General features: G+C 40.2%; 1 protein-coding gene across 15 annotated transcripts in view; it reads left to right on the top strand.

Annotated features, from left to right (window-relative positions):
• The window catches only part of raver2 (ribonucleoprotein, PTB-binding 2), a 205901-nt gene that overhangs the window by 27310 nt on the left and 161330 nt on the right, over positions 1-17261 (top strand). For 14 of the 15 annotated variants that reach the window (XM_059984395.1, XM_059984396.1, XM_059984399.1 and 11 more), the window contains exon 2: positions 13799-13865. In XM_059984395.1, coding sequence (XP_059840378.1) covers positions 13799-13865 — 67 coding nt within the window. Of the gene's footprint in view, positions 1-13798; positions 13866-15947; positions 16060-17261 lie in introns of all 15 variants that reach the window. The other variant, XM_059984406.1, reaches the window with a different exon arrangement.

The raw sequence follows: 17261 nt of genomic DNA, 5'->3' as shown, positions 1-17261 counted from the left end.
GGACGTTGGATACAATGGGAGATAAAAGAGGCATATAAAAAGGGCAATGTTACAATAGTCATGGAGAATTTCAAAATGCAGGTACACTAGATTGGGAAAATCAGATTGTTGCTGGATCCTAAGAGAGGGAATTTGTATAATGCCTATGAGATGGCTTTTTAGAGCATCTTGTGGTTGAGACCATGAAGGGAAAGATAATTCTAGATTGTATGTGAGTATAATGACCCAGATTTGATTAGGGAGATTAAGGTGAAGGAACCCTTAGGAGGCAGTGATCACTATAACATGATAGAATTTGCCTTGTAATTTGAGAGGGAGAAATTGAAGTCCGATGTATCAGTATTGCTGTCGAGTAAAGGGAATTAAAAAGGGAATCTATTTTTCTTAGATGAGGAGCCCAAAACTGAGGCATGAGTGAGGAGGTTGGACAAAGTTGATTGGAAGGGGACATTAGCAGGGATGATGGTAGAATAACAATAGCTCTAGTTTGTCAGGGCAATTCTGAAGGTTGTGGGGAGAAGATAGAGTGGTGTTAAAATAGATTTTTAAAAAAATCAGCTCTGATGGAATGATGGAGCAGACTCTATGAGCCAAATAGCTTAATTCTGCTCCTATGTCTTAAGGGGGTATTTGCAGACATGTTTGTATCTCCTCCCTTTTTCAAACTGAGGTTACCAGCTGCTTTAAAAAGATCATGGTCATCCCACTACCTAAGAAAAATAAGGTAACATGCCTTAACAATTACTGCCCAGTGGCCTCATGAAGTGCTTTGAGAGGTTGGTCATGGCATGGATTAACTCCAACCTCTTAGACAAACTGGACCCACTGTAATTCGCCTACTGCCAAAACAAGTCTATGACAGACACCATTTCCCTGGCCCTATACTCATCTCTGGAGCATCTACACTGTAAAAGATAACTACACTAAACCATTGTTTATTGACTACAGCTCCACTTCAATACTTTAATTCCAAGCAAACTTGTTTCTGAACCCCTAGACCTGGGACTCAGCATCTCCCTTTGCAGGGGGATCATGGACTACTTGAACAAGAGATCACAATCAGTAAAAACAGGCATCAACATTTACACCACAATTGTCAACACTAGTGTTCCCCAAGGCTATGTCCTTAGCCCCCTACTCTACTCTATACACTTGTGACTATGTGGCCAGATTCTGCTCTCACTCCATCTGCAGGTGTTTAAAGTTCAGAAGTTCGAAGTATATTTATTGTCGAAGTATGTATACTATATATAACCTTGAGATTCATCAGCTTATAGGCAGCCACAAAACAAAGAACCCCTTAGAAAGAAGACTCAAACTCCCAGTGTGCAAAAAAAAAGAACAAGTCATGCAAACAATAAAAAGTAAAGAAATAACATTCAGAACTAAAGGTTATGGATGTGAATTCATAGCCACGAAGCCAGTCACAGCTGATCCAGGATTCACAGCCTCAGTTCAGAGATGAGTAAACTTCACAGAGCAGTGAACTGAACACTGGCCCATCCCTTGCGTTCAACCCCAACACCCTGATCTTTTCAATCTAGCCTGCCGCTGAAGTTCCCTAAACCTAGGGTGTTCCTCACTTTTGCACCCAGGTGCAAAAGTTTCGATATGCTTTCGGGCCTGGACCCCACACCTCGATTCCACCTATACTTGACCTTTCCAAATTGGCCTGGCACTTAAATCAGTCAAACATTGGTTCATTCCTCACTCTCATGCTGCCTTGACTCTGCCTTGCCTCATATCCACTGCTTCAAATTGGCTCCAAGTCTGCTCCAGCAATGGTCATACATTGGCTCATTCCTTGCCTTTGGATCAAATAGAGGCCATGGGACTTGGGTCCAATGCTATGCTGCAACCTCCCTGCAACTTTGGGACTTCAGTTCCACAGCACAAAAATTCTAGGTCACAAGGCAGTTCAAAGCTCAATTCTGAAAGGCAAGTTACAGGCTATTGATTGCAGTGATTGTTTTCTAGAAGAAAAGTGTAATAATAAAGTAGCTAGTAGTTTTGTTTGCTGCCAGTAAGTTGTGTACACAGCTTAACATGTCACAAAAACTAGCTTCCCCTCCATGGACTATTTACTCTTCTTGCTGCCTTCTCTCCTGCTTTCCAGTGGGCAGAAGATATAAAAGCCTGAAAGGATGTGCCACCAGATTGAAGGACAGCTTCTGTCCAGTTGTATAGAATGGGCATTGTGTTCAATCAGATGGACTCTTGACCTCTCCATTTACCTTGTCCTGACTTTGGACCTCATTGTCTGCCTTTGCTGTGCTCTGTAATTGTAACACTACGTTCTGTTATTACTACCTTGAGAGTGTGTTGTGATGAAATGCTATGTATGGATGGCATGCAAATCAAAATTTTTCATTCTAACCTGGTATAAGTAACAACAATAACCTGGTCCCTCAGCACCAGCTCTTTAGCCAAGAAAGCACAGCAATGTCTCCACTTTCTAAGGAGATTGAGGTGAGTGATACTCGTCTCCTCTGCCCCACCTAACTAATGCCCCATTCTAACTAATTATTACAGGAGCACCATTGAGAGTGCCCTGACCAGTTTTAACACTGTTTGGTACAAGAATTGCAAGACATCTGACTTCAAGATCCTACAAAGGTTCGCAAGGACTACTGAGAGGATCATCACGGTCTCTCTTCCACCCATCTGAGATATTTATCAGGAGTGCTGTGTATGCAGGTCCCTTGGTATTGCCAATGATACCTCCCACCTATACAACAATTTTTTTGACCCCTTTCCATCAAGCAGGAAGTACCGTAGCATTAGGACAAGAGCTGTTAGGATGGGAAACAGCTTCTTCCCCCAGGATGTAAAACTGCCGAACTCCCTTCCGTCACCCAGGACTCATCACGTATGAAGTGCCAGTAGTGTCATGCTATTTACTTTTTGATTTGTGTCTTAAATGCATTTTATTATTTGTTAATTTATTTGTGTTGTGCGTGAGTTGTACTGTTTTGTACACCTTGGTCTGTAGGAACGTTGTTTCATTTGGTGGTGTGTATATATAATTGAATGACAATAAACTTGAACTTGAATTCTCATTTGATTTTTGCTGAAAAGTGCTGAAATAAGTTAGTTCAACATTTATCATGACCGTTTGTTAATTATTCTAAGTTTAAATAAACTCATATAATAGTGTGCACTTTGTGTGAAATGTGAGATTTTGCCCACAAAACCAAGTGATTGTTTTAAAAACGAATTCAGTAAGTTTTTTAAGAGCCAAAATCACTACTATCCATTTGTAAAAGGTGCTAACCCAGGGGTCAGCAACCTTTACCACTGAAAGAGCCACTTGGACCCGTTTCCCACAGAAAAGAAAACACTGGGAGCCGCAAAACCTGTTTGACATTTAAAATGAAATAACACTGCATACAACGTTTTGTTTTGCCTTTATGCTATGTATAAACAAACTATAATGTGTTGCATTTATGAAATTGATGAACTCCTGCAGAGAAAACGAAATTACATTTCTGCATGCAACAAAAACATTTTGAACTCCAAAAAAAAGACGTTGGGTTGAAGGTTACTTTGAAGTAAAATACTCAACGTCTATTTGAGTCCTTCTTGTATTTATGAAAAACGCCAAACTTAAATTTGCCGCCAGCAGCAAACCAAAAATAACGTCAGCCAGCTGTCAACCTGAAAAATAAAAGGACTATTTCACTGAACAATGAAAACATACGAATATACGTAAAATAATAGGCAATTAAAATATTTATCATACTTGGTCAGGTTGACTCACACCTGACAATGCAGTCGTATTCAGTAGGGATGGATCGATGCTTAGGGGAGTGACTGGGAAGGATAATGTGTTTTTTTCCTCTCTGAACTCACAGAAGCGTTTCCCAAACGATGTTTGCATTGCGATAATTGCAGAATGTAAATACTCTGAATTTATCATGTCGTGACCTTGTTTGAACTCTCTCAAATTGGGGAAGTGAGACAATGTGCCTTTCTGTAAATCTCTGGCAAGCACTGTCAACTTGCGCTCGAATGCCAAAACATCCTCCAACATGTGCAGGGCTGTACGTCCTTACCCCTGAAGAGCTGTGTTCAGCGTGTTCAGGTGCACTGTCATGTCTACCATGAAGTGTAGCTTTTCCAGCCACTCTGGCTGTTCCAGCTCAGGAAAGGTGAGCCCTTTGCTGCCCAGGAAAGTTTTCACTTCCTCCAGACACGCGACAAAGCGTTTCAGCACCTCCCCTCTGGTCAGCCAGTGATAAAAACACGTTGTAGCGGTGTGCTACACGCAGTCAGTAAACTGCAGTCAAAGATAGCTTTATTCGAACTAAACAGCCTTGCTTTTAAGCCTCCCTCAACCCACCCCCCATGGGCGCGGATGCTGCAAAAGACACGTACTCACAAACCCCCGTAGGCTATCTCCCTTAGCCTGAACGCTGGCTAATTGTGAGCCGGTTCGGATGTGTCAGGAAATGGGTCGCCACAACGTCTTATTTAGATTGTACAAGATCACCATAATCTTCAAATTTAGAATTACATTTCAAAAACTAACAAACTAACATAAAATACATTTTAATTGAATACTGACCAATTATTTCCCAAAGCAACAGGGAGCCGCAGCACAGACGTAAAAGAGCCACATGTGGCTCCGGAGCCGCGGGTTGCCGACCCCCGTGCTAACCCTAGTTTGAAATTCCTATGCATTACTAAGGTTTCAAGCTAGGGCTTGAAACTTCAGTAATTCACAGGAGTTTCAAATGTGGAGAGAAGTGCTGTCAGACAAGCTAATTTCTGCATGTAAGTTAAGTCAAGGCCCTGTCTTTCTGCAAGATATCCCGTAGTACAGTATAAAGATGAGTATTGAAGGTCTTGGCAAACAGAATTCCTGTTCATTCCCCACAAAAAAATAAACTAATGATCTTACTCTTTTTTGTACAAAAGCACTAATCTAATCTAATAGCAATGTTTCCTGCTTAAATGGGAAAACTGGAAATTATCAGGAGTTGAACATGGAACACCTCCATTGTATACTAACACAGAGCAATTATGTGGTATGTTTGGTTGATGGGAAGTACTAGCTAAACCACTGCTGGTTGACATTCAGTATTCCTTTGGGGAGAACGCACCTGGCTGACTGACAGCTTCTCTGTTACACCTGATGAAGTCATGTGCTAACAGTTACTGACAATGAAAAAGATTGTAAATGAAGAGTTTAGTACCAGAATAAGGAGTAAATAAGGGAGGTGGGGGGACTGCTGTTTAGAATCATTGGTAAGTTGTTTGAACATGCTGGTTTTTCTATTTTTTTCTGACTTCTAGATATCTAAGATCATAACCAAATTTAATTATGTTTCAAAATTACCTTTCCTTATTCTTCCTTGCACTGTTCTCCATGATCATTCCTGTTATTGCTGAATTCAGTATGTTGCCACCATTAAACTTCATTATCTTCAGCAAACCATTCCCTCTACATCACCCAAGTTCATTTTTATTAGCACAACCATCACCACGTGGTGCCAATAATAATATTGTACTATTTTAAAGAAATTGTTTTCTGTTCCTGATGTAAGCTTTTCATATTGGGAATTCCAAGCACAGATGGGATATGTTTAACATAATCTAACAGTGTGACTAGCCTTTTGATTATTTGGTTATTTTAAAATTCTCTATTTGCACTTGTATATCAAGTTCAAGTTATTGTCATGGACATACATACCCAGATAAAGAATGCAATGAATTTTATTGCAGCAAAAGAATAGTATACAATACTATTCAATAGCAGAAGAATATACATCCAAGATGAGGACCAAACATAAGTTAACATGAATTAATGTATTATACATATACATGCAAAAATATGCGATGAAATAAACATAACGACAGTAGTGCAAGATAGAGGGAGAGAGCAAAATGTAAGGTTTTTAATTATTTTTATGCAGGAACCAGAAGGCAGTGGGGAAGAAGCTGTAGTTGAACTGTGAGGTGTAGATCTTCAACTCTTGTACCCCTGTCTGATGGCAACATCATGAAGAGGGCTTGGCTCAAATTGCAGAGGTCCCTGATGATGAATGCTGCCTTAGTGAAATATTTGAGGAGAGCTATATCCATAATGGAACTGGCTGAGTCCACCACACACTGTAGCCTCTTGCATTCCTGTAGACTGGACGTTCTAGCTCAGGCGCTGATGCAGCCAGTTACAAAACTTCCTACTGCATCTGTAGAAGTTTGTCAGTCTTCAACATGCTAAATTTGCTTACACTTCAAAGAAATCAGAAATGGTTGCACATCATCATTGTGATTGCATCTATATGTTGGTCCAGGATAGGTCCTTTGAGATGACCTAGGAGCTTGAAGCAGCTCAGCCTTTCTACCCAAATCCTATATATATTCTTAAACTGCAGTGAGTACATGCCCAGAGCTATCAAAAGCTTCTGTTGTATTAACCCTTTCATTCCTGGGATCATTCTCAAGAACCTCTTCTGGACCCCCTCCAATGCCAGCCATCCTCTCTTAGATGAGGAGCACAAAACTGCTCACAGTACTCCAAGTGTGATCTGACCAATGTTTTAAAATCGCAGTATTAAATTCTTGCTTTTATATTCTAGTCCTTTAGAAATAAATGCTAACAATGCCTTTCTTACTACCAACTCAACCTGTAAGTTAACCTTTAGAGAATCTTGCACTAGGTCTCCCAAGTCAGTTTGGACCTCTGATTTCGGAATTCACTCCCCATTCCTTCTACTAAATTGCATAACCATGCACTTCACTGCACTGTATTCCACCTGCTATTTCTCTGCTCATTTTTCTAATCTGTTTTAAGTCCTTCTGAAGACATCCTCCTTCCTCAACACTGCCTGCCTCTCTAGCTATCTTTTCTATGGTCTGCAATCTTGGCGTCTAAGCTATCAATTCTACCATTCAATCATTGACAGGTAAAATGAAAATAATCGGTCCCAACACTGACCACTACTCAGCACCACTAGTCAGCCTCAGCCAAATGGAAGAGGCCCCCTTTATGCCCACTGTTTGTCTGCTGCCAGTCAGCCAATTGTCTGTCAATGCTAATTTCTTCCCTGTAATACCATGGGCGCTTGTTTAGCAGATTCTTCTCAAAAGCCAATCTTTAATCTAATCTACCAATCTTCTGTCATGGTTTGTGTTTAACAACTTACTGGCTTTTCACTTTCTTTCAAAAATGGTGTGTTCTATTGAAGGGATTAACCCCACAGTTTGCCATATTTTATGTTGTCTTCCATCTTGCCCATTTTCCTGATGTGTTTACAGCCATTTTGTAGAATGCCTGTAGCTCATTTTCTTACTTGATGCTATCAGCATAGATATGTTTCAGTTTGTTCCTACAAGTTATTAAAATTAAATTAATAACTGAGGGACTATTTCTAATACCTACAGCACTCTAGTAGTAACAAAATTTATTGAAGTATCAGTATGTCACCGTATACTACTCTGAAATCATTTTTTACAGGCATTCATAGTAAACAAAGAAATACAATAGAATAATGACAAGAGAGACTGACAAGTCAAATAACCAATGTGGAAAAGGAGACAAACTGCAAATACAAAAAAAACTAATAATTATTTAATATGTAAATAGATAATACTGAGAACATAAGTTGCAAAGTCCTTGAAAGTGAATCCATAGGTTGTGGGGTCAGTTCAGTGTTGATTTGAGTGAGGTTATCCATGCTGGTTCAGGAGCCTCTCCTTTGTCCACCCTGCTTGTTACTCCCTCAAAGAGGCCTAACAAGTTTGTCAGGCAAGATTTCCCTTTACAGAAATGGTGCTGACTTTGATTTATTTTATCATTAGCCTCCAAGTACCTGAAATCCTCATCCTTAATAATAGACTCCAACATTTTCCCAGCCACTGAGGTTAGGCTAACTGGCTTATCATTTCTTTTCTTTTTCTTTTCTTTTGCCTTCCTCCCTTCTTAAAGTAATCTTCCAGTCCTCTGTGACCATGCCAGAGTCAAGTGATTCTTGAAAGATCATGACCAATGCATCTGTTATCTCTTCAGCAACCCCTCTCAGGTCTCTGGGATGTACTGCATCTGGTCCAAGTGATTTATCCACCTTAAGACTTTTGAGCCAGCCTCGCACTTTTTCCTTTGTATCAGCAATGGCACCTAATCCTGCTCCTTGACACTCACAGACCTCTGGCACACTGCTAATGTCTTCCACAGTGAAAACTGATGCAAAGTACCCATTAAGTTTATCTGCCATTTCTTTGTCCCCCATTACTATTTCACCAGCATCATTTTCCAGTGGTCCAATATGAACTCTCAGCTCCCTTTTACTCTTTATATAACTGAAAGATGGTATCCTGCTTTATATTATTGGCTTGTTTGCTCTCATATTTCATCTTTTCCCTTCTTGTAGCTTTTTTAGTTGCCTTTTGTTGAATTTTAAAAACTTCCCAATCATCCAATTTCCTATTCACTTTTGCTACCTTGGATACCTTTTCCATGGCTTTTACGTAGTCCTTAACTTCCCTTGTCAGCCACAGTTGCCTATCCCTGCCATTTGAGAACAACTACTTCTGTGGGGCCTATCCATACTGTGTCTTGTGAAGTATTCCCGAAATCTTCAGCCATCTCTGCTCTGCAGTCATCCCCACCAGTATCTTCCAATACACCTGGGCAAGCTCTTCTGTCATGCCTCTGTAATTCCATTTATTCCATTGCAATGCTGATGCATGTGACTCGTGCTTCATCCTCTCAAATTGCAGTATGAATTGATTATATTATGATTATTGTCTCCAAAGGGTTCCTTTACATTAAGTTCCCTAATAAGGTTTGGATTATTACCCAACACCCAATCTACAATAGCCTTTCCCCAAGTAGGCTCAAGCACAAGCAGCTCAAAAAAGCCATCTTGTAGGTATTCAACAAAGTCCCTCCCTTGTAATCCAATGCCAACCCTGATTTTCCCATTCCCCTTACACATCGAAGTCCCCCATTACAATTGTGACATGACCCTTATTACATGCCTTTTTCTAGGCTCCCTTTGTAATCTCAATCCCACATCTTGGCTTTTATTTGGAGGCCCATGTATGATACCCATGTCTTTTTTTCACCCTTGCTTTTTCGTAACTGCAGCCACAAAGATTCAACATTCACTGACCCTATGTCACCTCTTTCTAAAGATGTAATTAATTCCATCTCTTACCAACAGAGCCACACCACCACCTATGCCTTCCTGCCAGTCCTTTAGATACAATGTATATCCTTTGATGTTCAGCCACAACTCAGTGATGCTCACAACGTCATACCTACCAGTCTCTAAATGTGCCATGAGTTTGTCCACCTTATTCTGAATGCTACATGTATTTAAATACAGTACCTTCAGTCCTACATTCTTCACCCTTTTGACTTTTGCATCTTTGGCACAATTTAACTCTTTGCTCTGTCTGTATTTGTGCCCAATTATTGGCTTGTCCTTTCTTACATTTTTATTACTCCCATCATAAACATGCTGGCATCCTCTTTCATGCTGGTTCCCATCCCCTTGCCATACTAGTTTAAATCACTTCTAACAGCTCTGGTAAACCTGCCCACAAGAGTACTAGTCCCCCTTGGATTCAAGTACAACCCATCCCTTTTGTACAAGTCTCACCTGCCCCAGAAGAGGTCCAATTATCCAGAAATCTGAAGTACATCACAGGAACAGGCCGTTTGGTCCACAATGTTATGTCAAACCAGCTAAAAAGCAAATGAAAAACACCCAAACACTAATCCCTGCTACCTACACCATGTCCATATCCCTCCATCCTCATTGTATCCATATGTCTGTCAAAAATGTCTCTTAAAAGTCTCTGATTTATTTGCCTGTACCACTGCACCAGACAGTGCATTCCAGGCATCCACAACTCTGAGTAAAAAAGCTTACCCCTCATATCCCCCTTGAACCCATCCACTCTCATCTTCAATGCATATCCTCTGGTATTAGCTATTTCAACCCAGGGAAACAGATACTGTCTGTTCACTCTATTTATGCCTCTTATAATCTTAAAAACCTCCCAATCAAGGAAGTCTGTCCAGTCTCTTGAAATAGCACACACTCTCTAAACCAGGCAGCATCTGGTAAACAACTTCTGCACCCTCTCCAAAGCCTCAACATCCTTCCTATAGTGGGGTTTCCAGGATTGTATGCAATACTCCAGATGTGGCCTAACCAGAGTTTTAAAAAGTTGCATCATAACCTCCTGAGTTTTGAACTCATTGTTTCACCTAATGAAAGCAAGCATTCCATAAGTCGCCTTAACCACCATAGCCACTTTCAAAGAGCTACAAGCTTGAATCCCAAGATCTCTCTGTTCAGCAACACTGTTAAAGATCTTACCCTCAACAGTGTACTGTCTCCTTACATTTGCCATACTGAGGTGCAACGCTTCACATTTATCTGGGTTAAACTCCATCTGCCATTTCTCAGCTGATATCTGCAACAGGTCTATATCATGCTGTAAACTTTGCCATTCTTTTACACTCTCCACAACTCCACCAATCTTGATATCATCCGCAATTTACCACCCCCCCCCATCCTACATTTTTCATCTAGGTCACTTATATACATTACTAATAGCAGAGGTCCCAGCACAGATCCCGACGAAACTCCACTAATTACAGACCTCCAGCACAAATAAGCCTCTTCAATCACCACCCTCTGTCTTCTATGTGCAAGCCAGTTTTGAATCCAAGCAGTCATTTTGCCATGGATCCCACGCATCTTAATCTTCTGATTAGCCTCCTATGAGGGACTTTGCCAAACGCCTCACTAAAATCCATGGTGACAATATCCACTGCCCTACCCCGATCAGTTTCTCTTGTCATGTTATCAAAAAACTCGGTACGGCACAACTTCTAAAAAATTTATTCATTTCTGGGATGTGGCCAGCTAACCCAGCATTCATTGCTCATCCCTTGTTGCCCTTGAAAAGGTGGTGTTGAGCTGCCTTCTTGAACCGCTGCAGTCCCTGAGGGGTAGGTACACCCACAGTGCTGTTAGGGAGGGAATTCCATGATTTTGACCCAGCAACAATGAAGGAACAGTGTTATGTTTCCAAGTCTGGATGGTGAGTGACTTGGAGGGGGTGATGTTCTCAAGTATCTGCTGTTCTTGCCCTTCTAGATGGTAGTGGTTGTGGGTCTGGAAGGTGCTGCCTGTGGAACTTAGGTGTATTATTGCAGTGCATCTTGTAGATAGTACACACTGCTGCAACTGTTCATCAACGGTGGAGAGATTGGATACTTGTGGAAGAAGTACCAATCAAGTCGGCTGCTTTGGACTGGATGGTGTCAAGCTTCTTGAGTGTTGATGGAGCTGCACTCATCCACGTGGGTGATGAGTATTCCATTACGCTCCTGATCTGAGCCTTGTAGATTGTGGTCAGGCTTTGGGGAGTCAGGAGGTGAGTTACATGCAACAGGATTCCTAGCCTACTCTGGTAGCCACAGACAACTTGCCACGCACAAAGCCAGGTTGGCTGTCCCTAATGAGGCTATGGGTTTCCAAATGTTCATGTATCCTATCCCTAAGAAGTTTCTCCAGTAATTTCCCTACAACTGATGTGAGACTCACTGATCTATAGTTGCTAAGATTTTTCCTTGTTCCCTTCTTAAATAGAGGTACAATGTCAGCCATTCACCAGTCCCCAGGGACCTCGCATGTGGCTAGCGAGGGCACAAAATACCGTTCAGGGGCCCAGCAATCTTGTCTCTTGCCTGGGGTAAATTCCTTCAGGCCCTGGGGACTTCCATCTTAATAGGAGGCCAAATACTTCCTCCTCCTCGACCCTGAAATGCACTACATATTTATACACTCAGTGCCAATCTCCTGGCCCTCCATATCAATTTCCTGGTAAGTAATGAAACAAAGTACGCATTAAATACCTTGCCTACATTTTCTGCATCCAAGCAATAGTTCCCCACTTTATCCTAAGCGCGTAGCCTTGTGGTGCACCTATGCTAATAACTATGGAAGAGATGTTGTTGCAAGTCCGAACTGACTAGGTCTGAAAGTGAAGAAATCAAGGATCCAGTTGCACAAGGACATATTGAGGCCTAGGTCTTGGAGCTTATTGATTAGTTTTGAGGGGAAGATAGTGTTGAATGCTGAACGATAGTTGACAAAGAGCATCCTGATGTATGCAGTTTTGCTGTCTGCATGTTCTAGGGTTGAGTGAGGAGCCAATGAAGTGGCATCTGCTGTTGACCTGTTGTGACAGTAGGCAGTGTATTCTTTACTTTTTTTTTGTTCCTTTAATTCACCATACCTGCTAATATGTTCATTACTTATGAATCCTTATTTTGTATCACATCCTTGTATCAAATACCTTTCACCAAGAAAAATATCCATAAGAGCTTAATCTGACCATAGATAGCTTATGTGTACTGATGCCCAAGAACTAGAGGTCTCCTTAATGAAATTTCCTGAGGCCAAAATTTCTGAAGAAATTACATTTTTAATAATCTCTTGACAGACTGCGTTACAGCAAGCTGTCAGTCTTTCATCTACTGTCAACCAAATGGGGGCTGTAGCAGTTACTTATTATCTGCTTGGATGTAATTTATTTTGTTGAAGTAACTTTACAATCAGAATTGGGGTTAATATCACTGACATATGTCATGAAATTTGTTGCTTTACGGCATGAATACATTCAGTGCATAATGTTAAAAATGCGCAGTGCTCCCTCCATACCAGACAGTGGTGCAAACAGTTAGGATGTTCTCCATGATACACCTGTAGAAATTTGTGAGAATCTTTGGTAACATACCAAGTCTCCTTAAACTCCTGATAAAACACAGTTATTGTTGTGTCTTCTTTGTAATTGCATCATATGTTGGACCCAGGATAGATCTGCAGAGATATTGACACTCAGGAGCTTGAAGTTGCTCACCCTTTTCACTGCTGATCTCTTGATAAGGATTCATTTGTGTTCCCTCGACTTTCCCTTCATGACATCCACAATCAATTCCTTGGTCTTATCTTGGGTGCAAGGTTGTTGTTGTTACACCACTCAACCAACTGATCTATGTCACTCCTGATGAAGGGTTTTGGCCCGAAACATTATCACTACTTCCTCCCATAGATGCTGCCTGGCCTGCTGAGTTCTGCCAGCATTTTGTGTTTTGATCTATGTCACTCCTGTACCATCTGAAAATCTGCCAATAATTGTGTCATAAGCAAATTTATAGATTATATTTGAGCTGTGTCTAGCCATACAGTCATGGATGTAGAGAGTCGAGCAGTAGGCTAAACATGCATCCTTGCGGTGTGCCAGTGTTGATTGTCAGTGAGGAGGAGATAGTATTTCTGATCCACATTGACTCTCGGTGAGTAAGTCAAGGATCCATTTGCAGAGTGAGGTACAGAAACACAGGGTTTGGAGCTTGTTAGGTATAACTGAGAGTAAGATTGTGTTGAATTCTGCAAATATGGCTGATAGTCTTGTTAACAGTGATTAAGTAGGATAGCTGCAACAGCATCTGCTGTATACCTAAAATTTACCTACCTAACGATGTATTGTGTTTGCATTTTTAAATGATGTGCACATAATATGTTTTTGCTAGATACTAAGTCGCTGGTAAAATTGCTGATTACTATTATCAAAGCTGTTATTTCTAATTTTGTAAAATTATACAGAAGTCGTTGAGGTAATGTTCATTAAAGCCTTAATGGTGACTACTTTTGAAATTTAAGCTTTAATTGACTAATCAAAGTTATCTAAAAATGAAACACGTTGATTTATGCATTTAGTCCTTAACTTTGACATATGTAGTTAATTTTAATTTCTTATCTTTCAGGATGTATATGAATTGTTGAAAGATTATGAATTGAAATACTGCTATGTAGATAAGAACAAAGGAACAGGTAAGCAGAAATTGTGTAGTGTTTAAGAAACACATTTATGAAGAAATATTGTGCAATCATTTGCATTCCCCTTGATCTAAAGAGTAAACTAGAAAGTACGTGACTTTTAGTAGTATGCCACAGACCAATTACTGTTCCCATATGTACAACTGCAATATTAGTGTCTAGCTAAACAAAATAAAAAAAAGGCAAAGTGGTAAATGTATTATGGAGGAAATTCAAAATACTTGGTGAAAAACTGATGTACGTAGGTATCTTGCTGTGCATTTCAAGAGATGTTGTAGTTTCACTTTACTTTCTACAAGTAGGTGGGTTTCTCAATGCTTATCAAATTGTTCACCTTTCATATTTTGTATATTGATACTTTGGAAGGCAGAGGAAAAACCTTCTTTGCTCCCAAGTCAGTCCTGGAATTTGCCACATTGTTTTCATACGTGTATTGGATAGGTAGCTACTTGAGAATTATTTGATGACCTCTGGGGAAAGCTGAGCTTTAAAGCTGACATGGTTTGCTGTATGGAGTATATATACTGTAATGATGATGTTATTCTGCTTGGGGATTGGCTAAGAATGTGAATGAGGCACTTTTAAGGAGAATCTTGTTGAATGACAGAGCAAGTTTAAGTCTTTGCTCTACACCTGTTTCATTGTTTCATTTAACTCCATTTGCTGCCAATGAAGCAGTCTTTTCGCAAATCCAGTGAGACCCAAGCCGGCAAGAATTGAGGTGATGCATGAAAACTAATGTCCCTAGCTATACAAATGACATGCAATGAATGGCCACCTTTTATATACTAGCCACTTCACTTTGACATTTAATATTATTTTCATTGCTGATCCCCAGCCAGTAATGCACTAATTTTTGTTATTGACATAAAAATTCTATGAACTGGCTGCACCAGTAACATGAGCACTAGAATAATGAAGCTGGCTATTCACCTCAATACTGCTTCAGCATCCATAGTGGGCAAACCTGTTTTGCAGTTATTAGAGTGAAATGTTCCTCTTCCCTTTCTAAATACTGCTCCAACAGTGTTTAAAAAAAAAATGAATACCATCCAGAGAGTAGTTCACTTAATGCATACTTTTCTTTATCTATGCAGGCCCACATTGTAGCTTCTTTGAACCTTACAAGGTACACTGCCAGTAAGTTGAGAAGACTTCATAATAAAAACCTTCCAAAGCAAAAAAAGTAATATTCCTACAAGCTGATATGTAGGAACACTATCAGTTCTAAGTTCTCTTCCAAGGCCTATGTCAACTTGACCTTGAAACTTGTCGTTTCCTCATATGGTTATTGTTAAATTTGTGGAATATCAGGTGATGAAGACATTGACTTGATTTTGCTGATACTGTGTTTGAATAATTGTAGCTAGATAGCATGACTGAGAACTGTAGTTTATAATCATGAATCCTGGGTTAATAGCACAAAGAATTTTGCATTGCTCTTGTATTTATATTAAAAAAAAACAAAAAATTGGGATCAGGAGAATACGTAAATGATCAAACTTACTAGAAACAGTTGATATCTGACTGCAAATTTTAGTGGCAGCAAATTAACTATGTCTGAATGTTATTTAGATCTTGCTGCATGCATGCTTCAGTTGCTGGAGAGTTGTAAATGGAATTGAGCATTGTAAGGATGAGATCAAATAGTACATCCCTTGAGTTGGTTCATTCATTCCCTATCCTTCAGAACTTGATCACTTTGGTTTCTGGTCAAAGATGTTGTAGTCTCCCACCCAAAAACCTATGTGCTGTTGTTAATTTCAGTGCTGTGTTGCTCAACATGAATAAGTAGTGATTCCTCAACTAAGTGAGGGCAATGACTGGCAATCAGGAAAAGATTTGATTGCCCATGTCTGATCTTATGCCATAAAGCATATGTACCTAAAGGCTAATGATGATGGTTCTCAGGGTTATCCCATGCCGTCTGAGTCACAACCTCTAGTTGGAGGTCTGCTTTCTCAGTGGTACAATACGTAGCCTAAAGTCTGTGCTTAGTTTGTGATGTTGGATCTCCTTATTTAGTCACCTAACTCCAGTTTTGAGGGTGGCACTCTATTCTGACTTCTGTTACAGGAAGGTGTTCAAGGATATGTTCAAAATAATGGAAGATCATTCAAGAGGGAGCAGTACATCAATGGGGCATGTAGAAGCCCAGAATAAATGGAGAAGCACTTCATCTTATAAAGTGGGTAGTTTACATTCTTCCTCTCATTTCAAGCTTCTGTTCTCATCTGTGGAAGGCACCTCTGTTACTCACAATTGCTGCATCAACTTCCCCAGTCAGTTCAAAAGTGACAATTCATCAGTGTGTGGAAGTGGAGAAGAAAAGTTAGAAGTGCAGGTTATTAATCTAGTTCTGTATTTGTACTCCTTACTTAATATTGTTTGATTTGACCATAATCTCAAGCTAATTCAGATACCATGAAGTTCTGTTTACATTGGAGGAAAATAAAATAGCAGATTAAATTTTGCTTCAGTGTAATGCTGCTTTGAACTATGCAAATTAAAAACTGAATTTTAAATTTAATGTTACCTAAAAAGATACTGTATGATGCTGAAAGAAATTGGATAACTTGGAGGTGTGGCGGAGTTAGAATGGGATTAATCAGGTTTAGAAAGGATCACTGGGCAGTCGTGATCAGCCCAGAATTAATAGATGACACATTCTTAGGATAGGCAAGGTGGTTGGTGCGGGACATTTGGAAAGGGGAAAGTGGCAGGTCACTTAGTGAGGTCAAAGTCATCATCATTTGGGGAGTGGAGGGAAGACAGAAGTGGGAAATTCTGCTTTCAGAAATGAGAATGAGTTTTGCAGTGGAGTTTGGACTTGCATGTTCGTGTGAGGGAACTGCAGGGTGGGGAAGGTAAAAATAACTATGTGGGAGGTCCTTGTCAGAAATGGGGTGTTTGTGCAGCAAACTGAGTAGAGATGGGAAAGTTATTGGAAGGTATTCTAAGGGACCGGATATATATGTTTGGATAGACATGGACTAATTAAAGATAGTCAGCATGGCTTTGTGCATGGTAGGTTATGTCTAACCAATCTTGTAGAGTTTTTTTTTGAGGAAGTTACCAGGGGAGTGGATAAAGACAAGGCAGTGAATGTTGTCTATGTTGATTTTAGGAAAGCATTTGACAAGGTCCCACATGGGAGGCTGGTCAAGAAGGTTCAGTCGCTAGGCATTCAGGATGAGATATTAAACTGGATTGGACATTGGCATTGTGGGAAAAGCCAGAGTGGTAGTAGAGGGTTTCCTCTCTGACTGGAGGCTTGTGACTAGTGGTGTGCCACAGGGATTGGGTATTGGCCCTTTGTAGTTTGTCATCTATATCAATGATCTGGATGATAATGTGGTTAACTGAATCTGCAAATTTGTGGATGACACC

This window comes from Hypanus sabinus, chromosome 11, assembly GCF_030144855.1.
Source record: "Hypanus sabinus isolate sHypSab1 chromosome 11, sHypSab1.hap1, whole genome shotgun sequence".
Classification (NCBI taxonomy): Eukaryota; Metazoa; Chordata; class Chondrichthyes; order Myliobatiformes; family Dasyatidae; genus Hypanus; species Hypanus sabinus.
The sequence above is the reverse complement of the archived record's forward strand: the minus strand, read 5'-3'. Positions and strand labels throughout refer to the sequence as shown.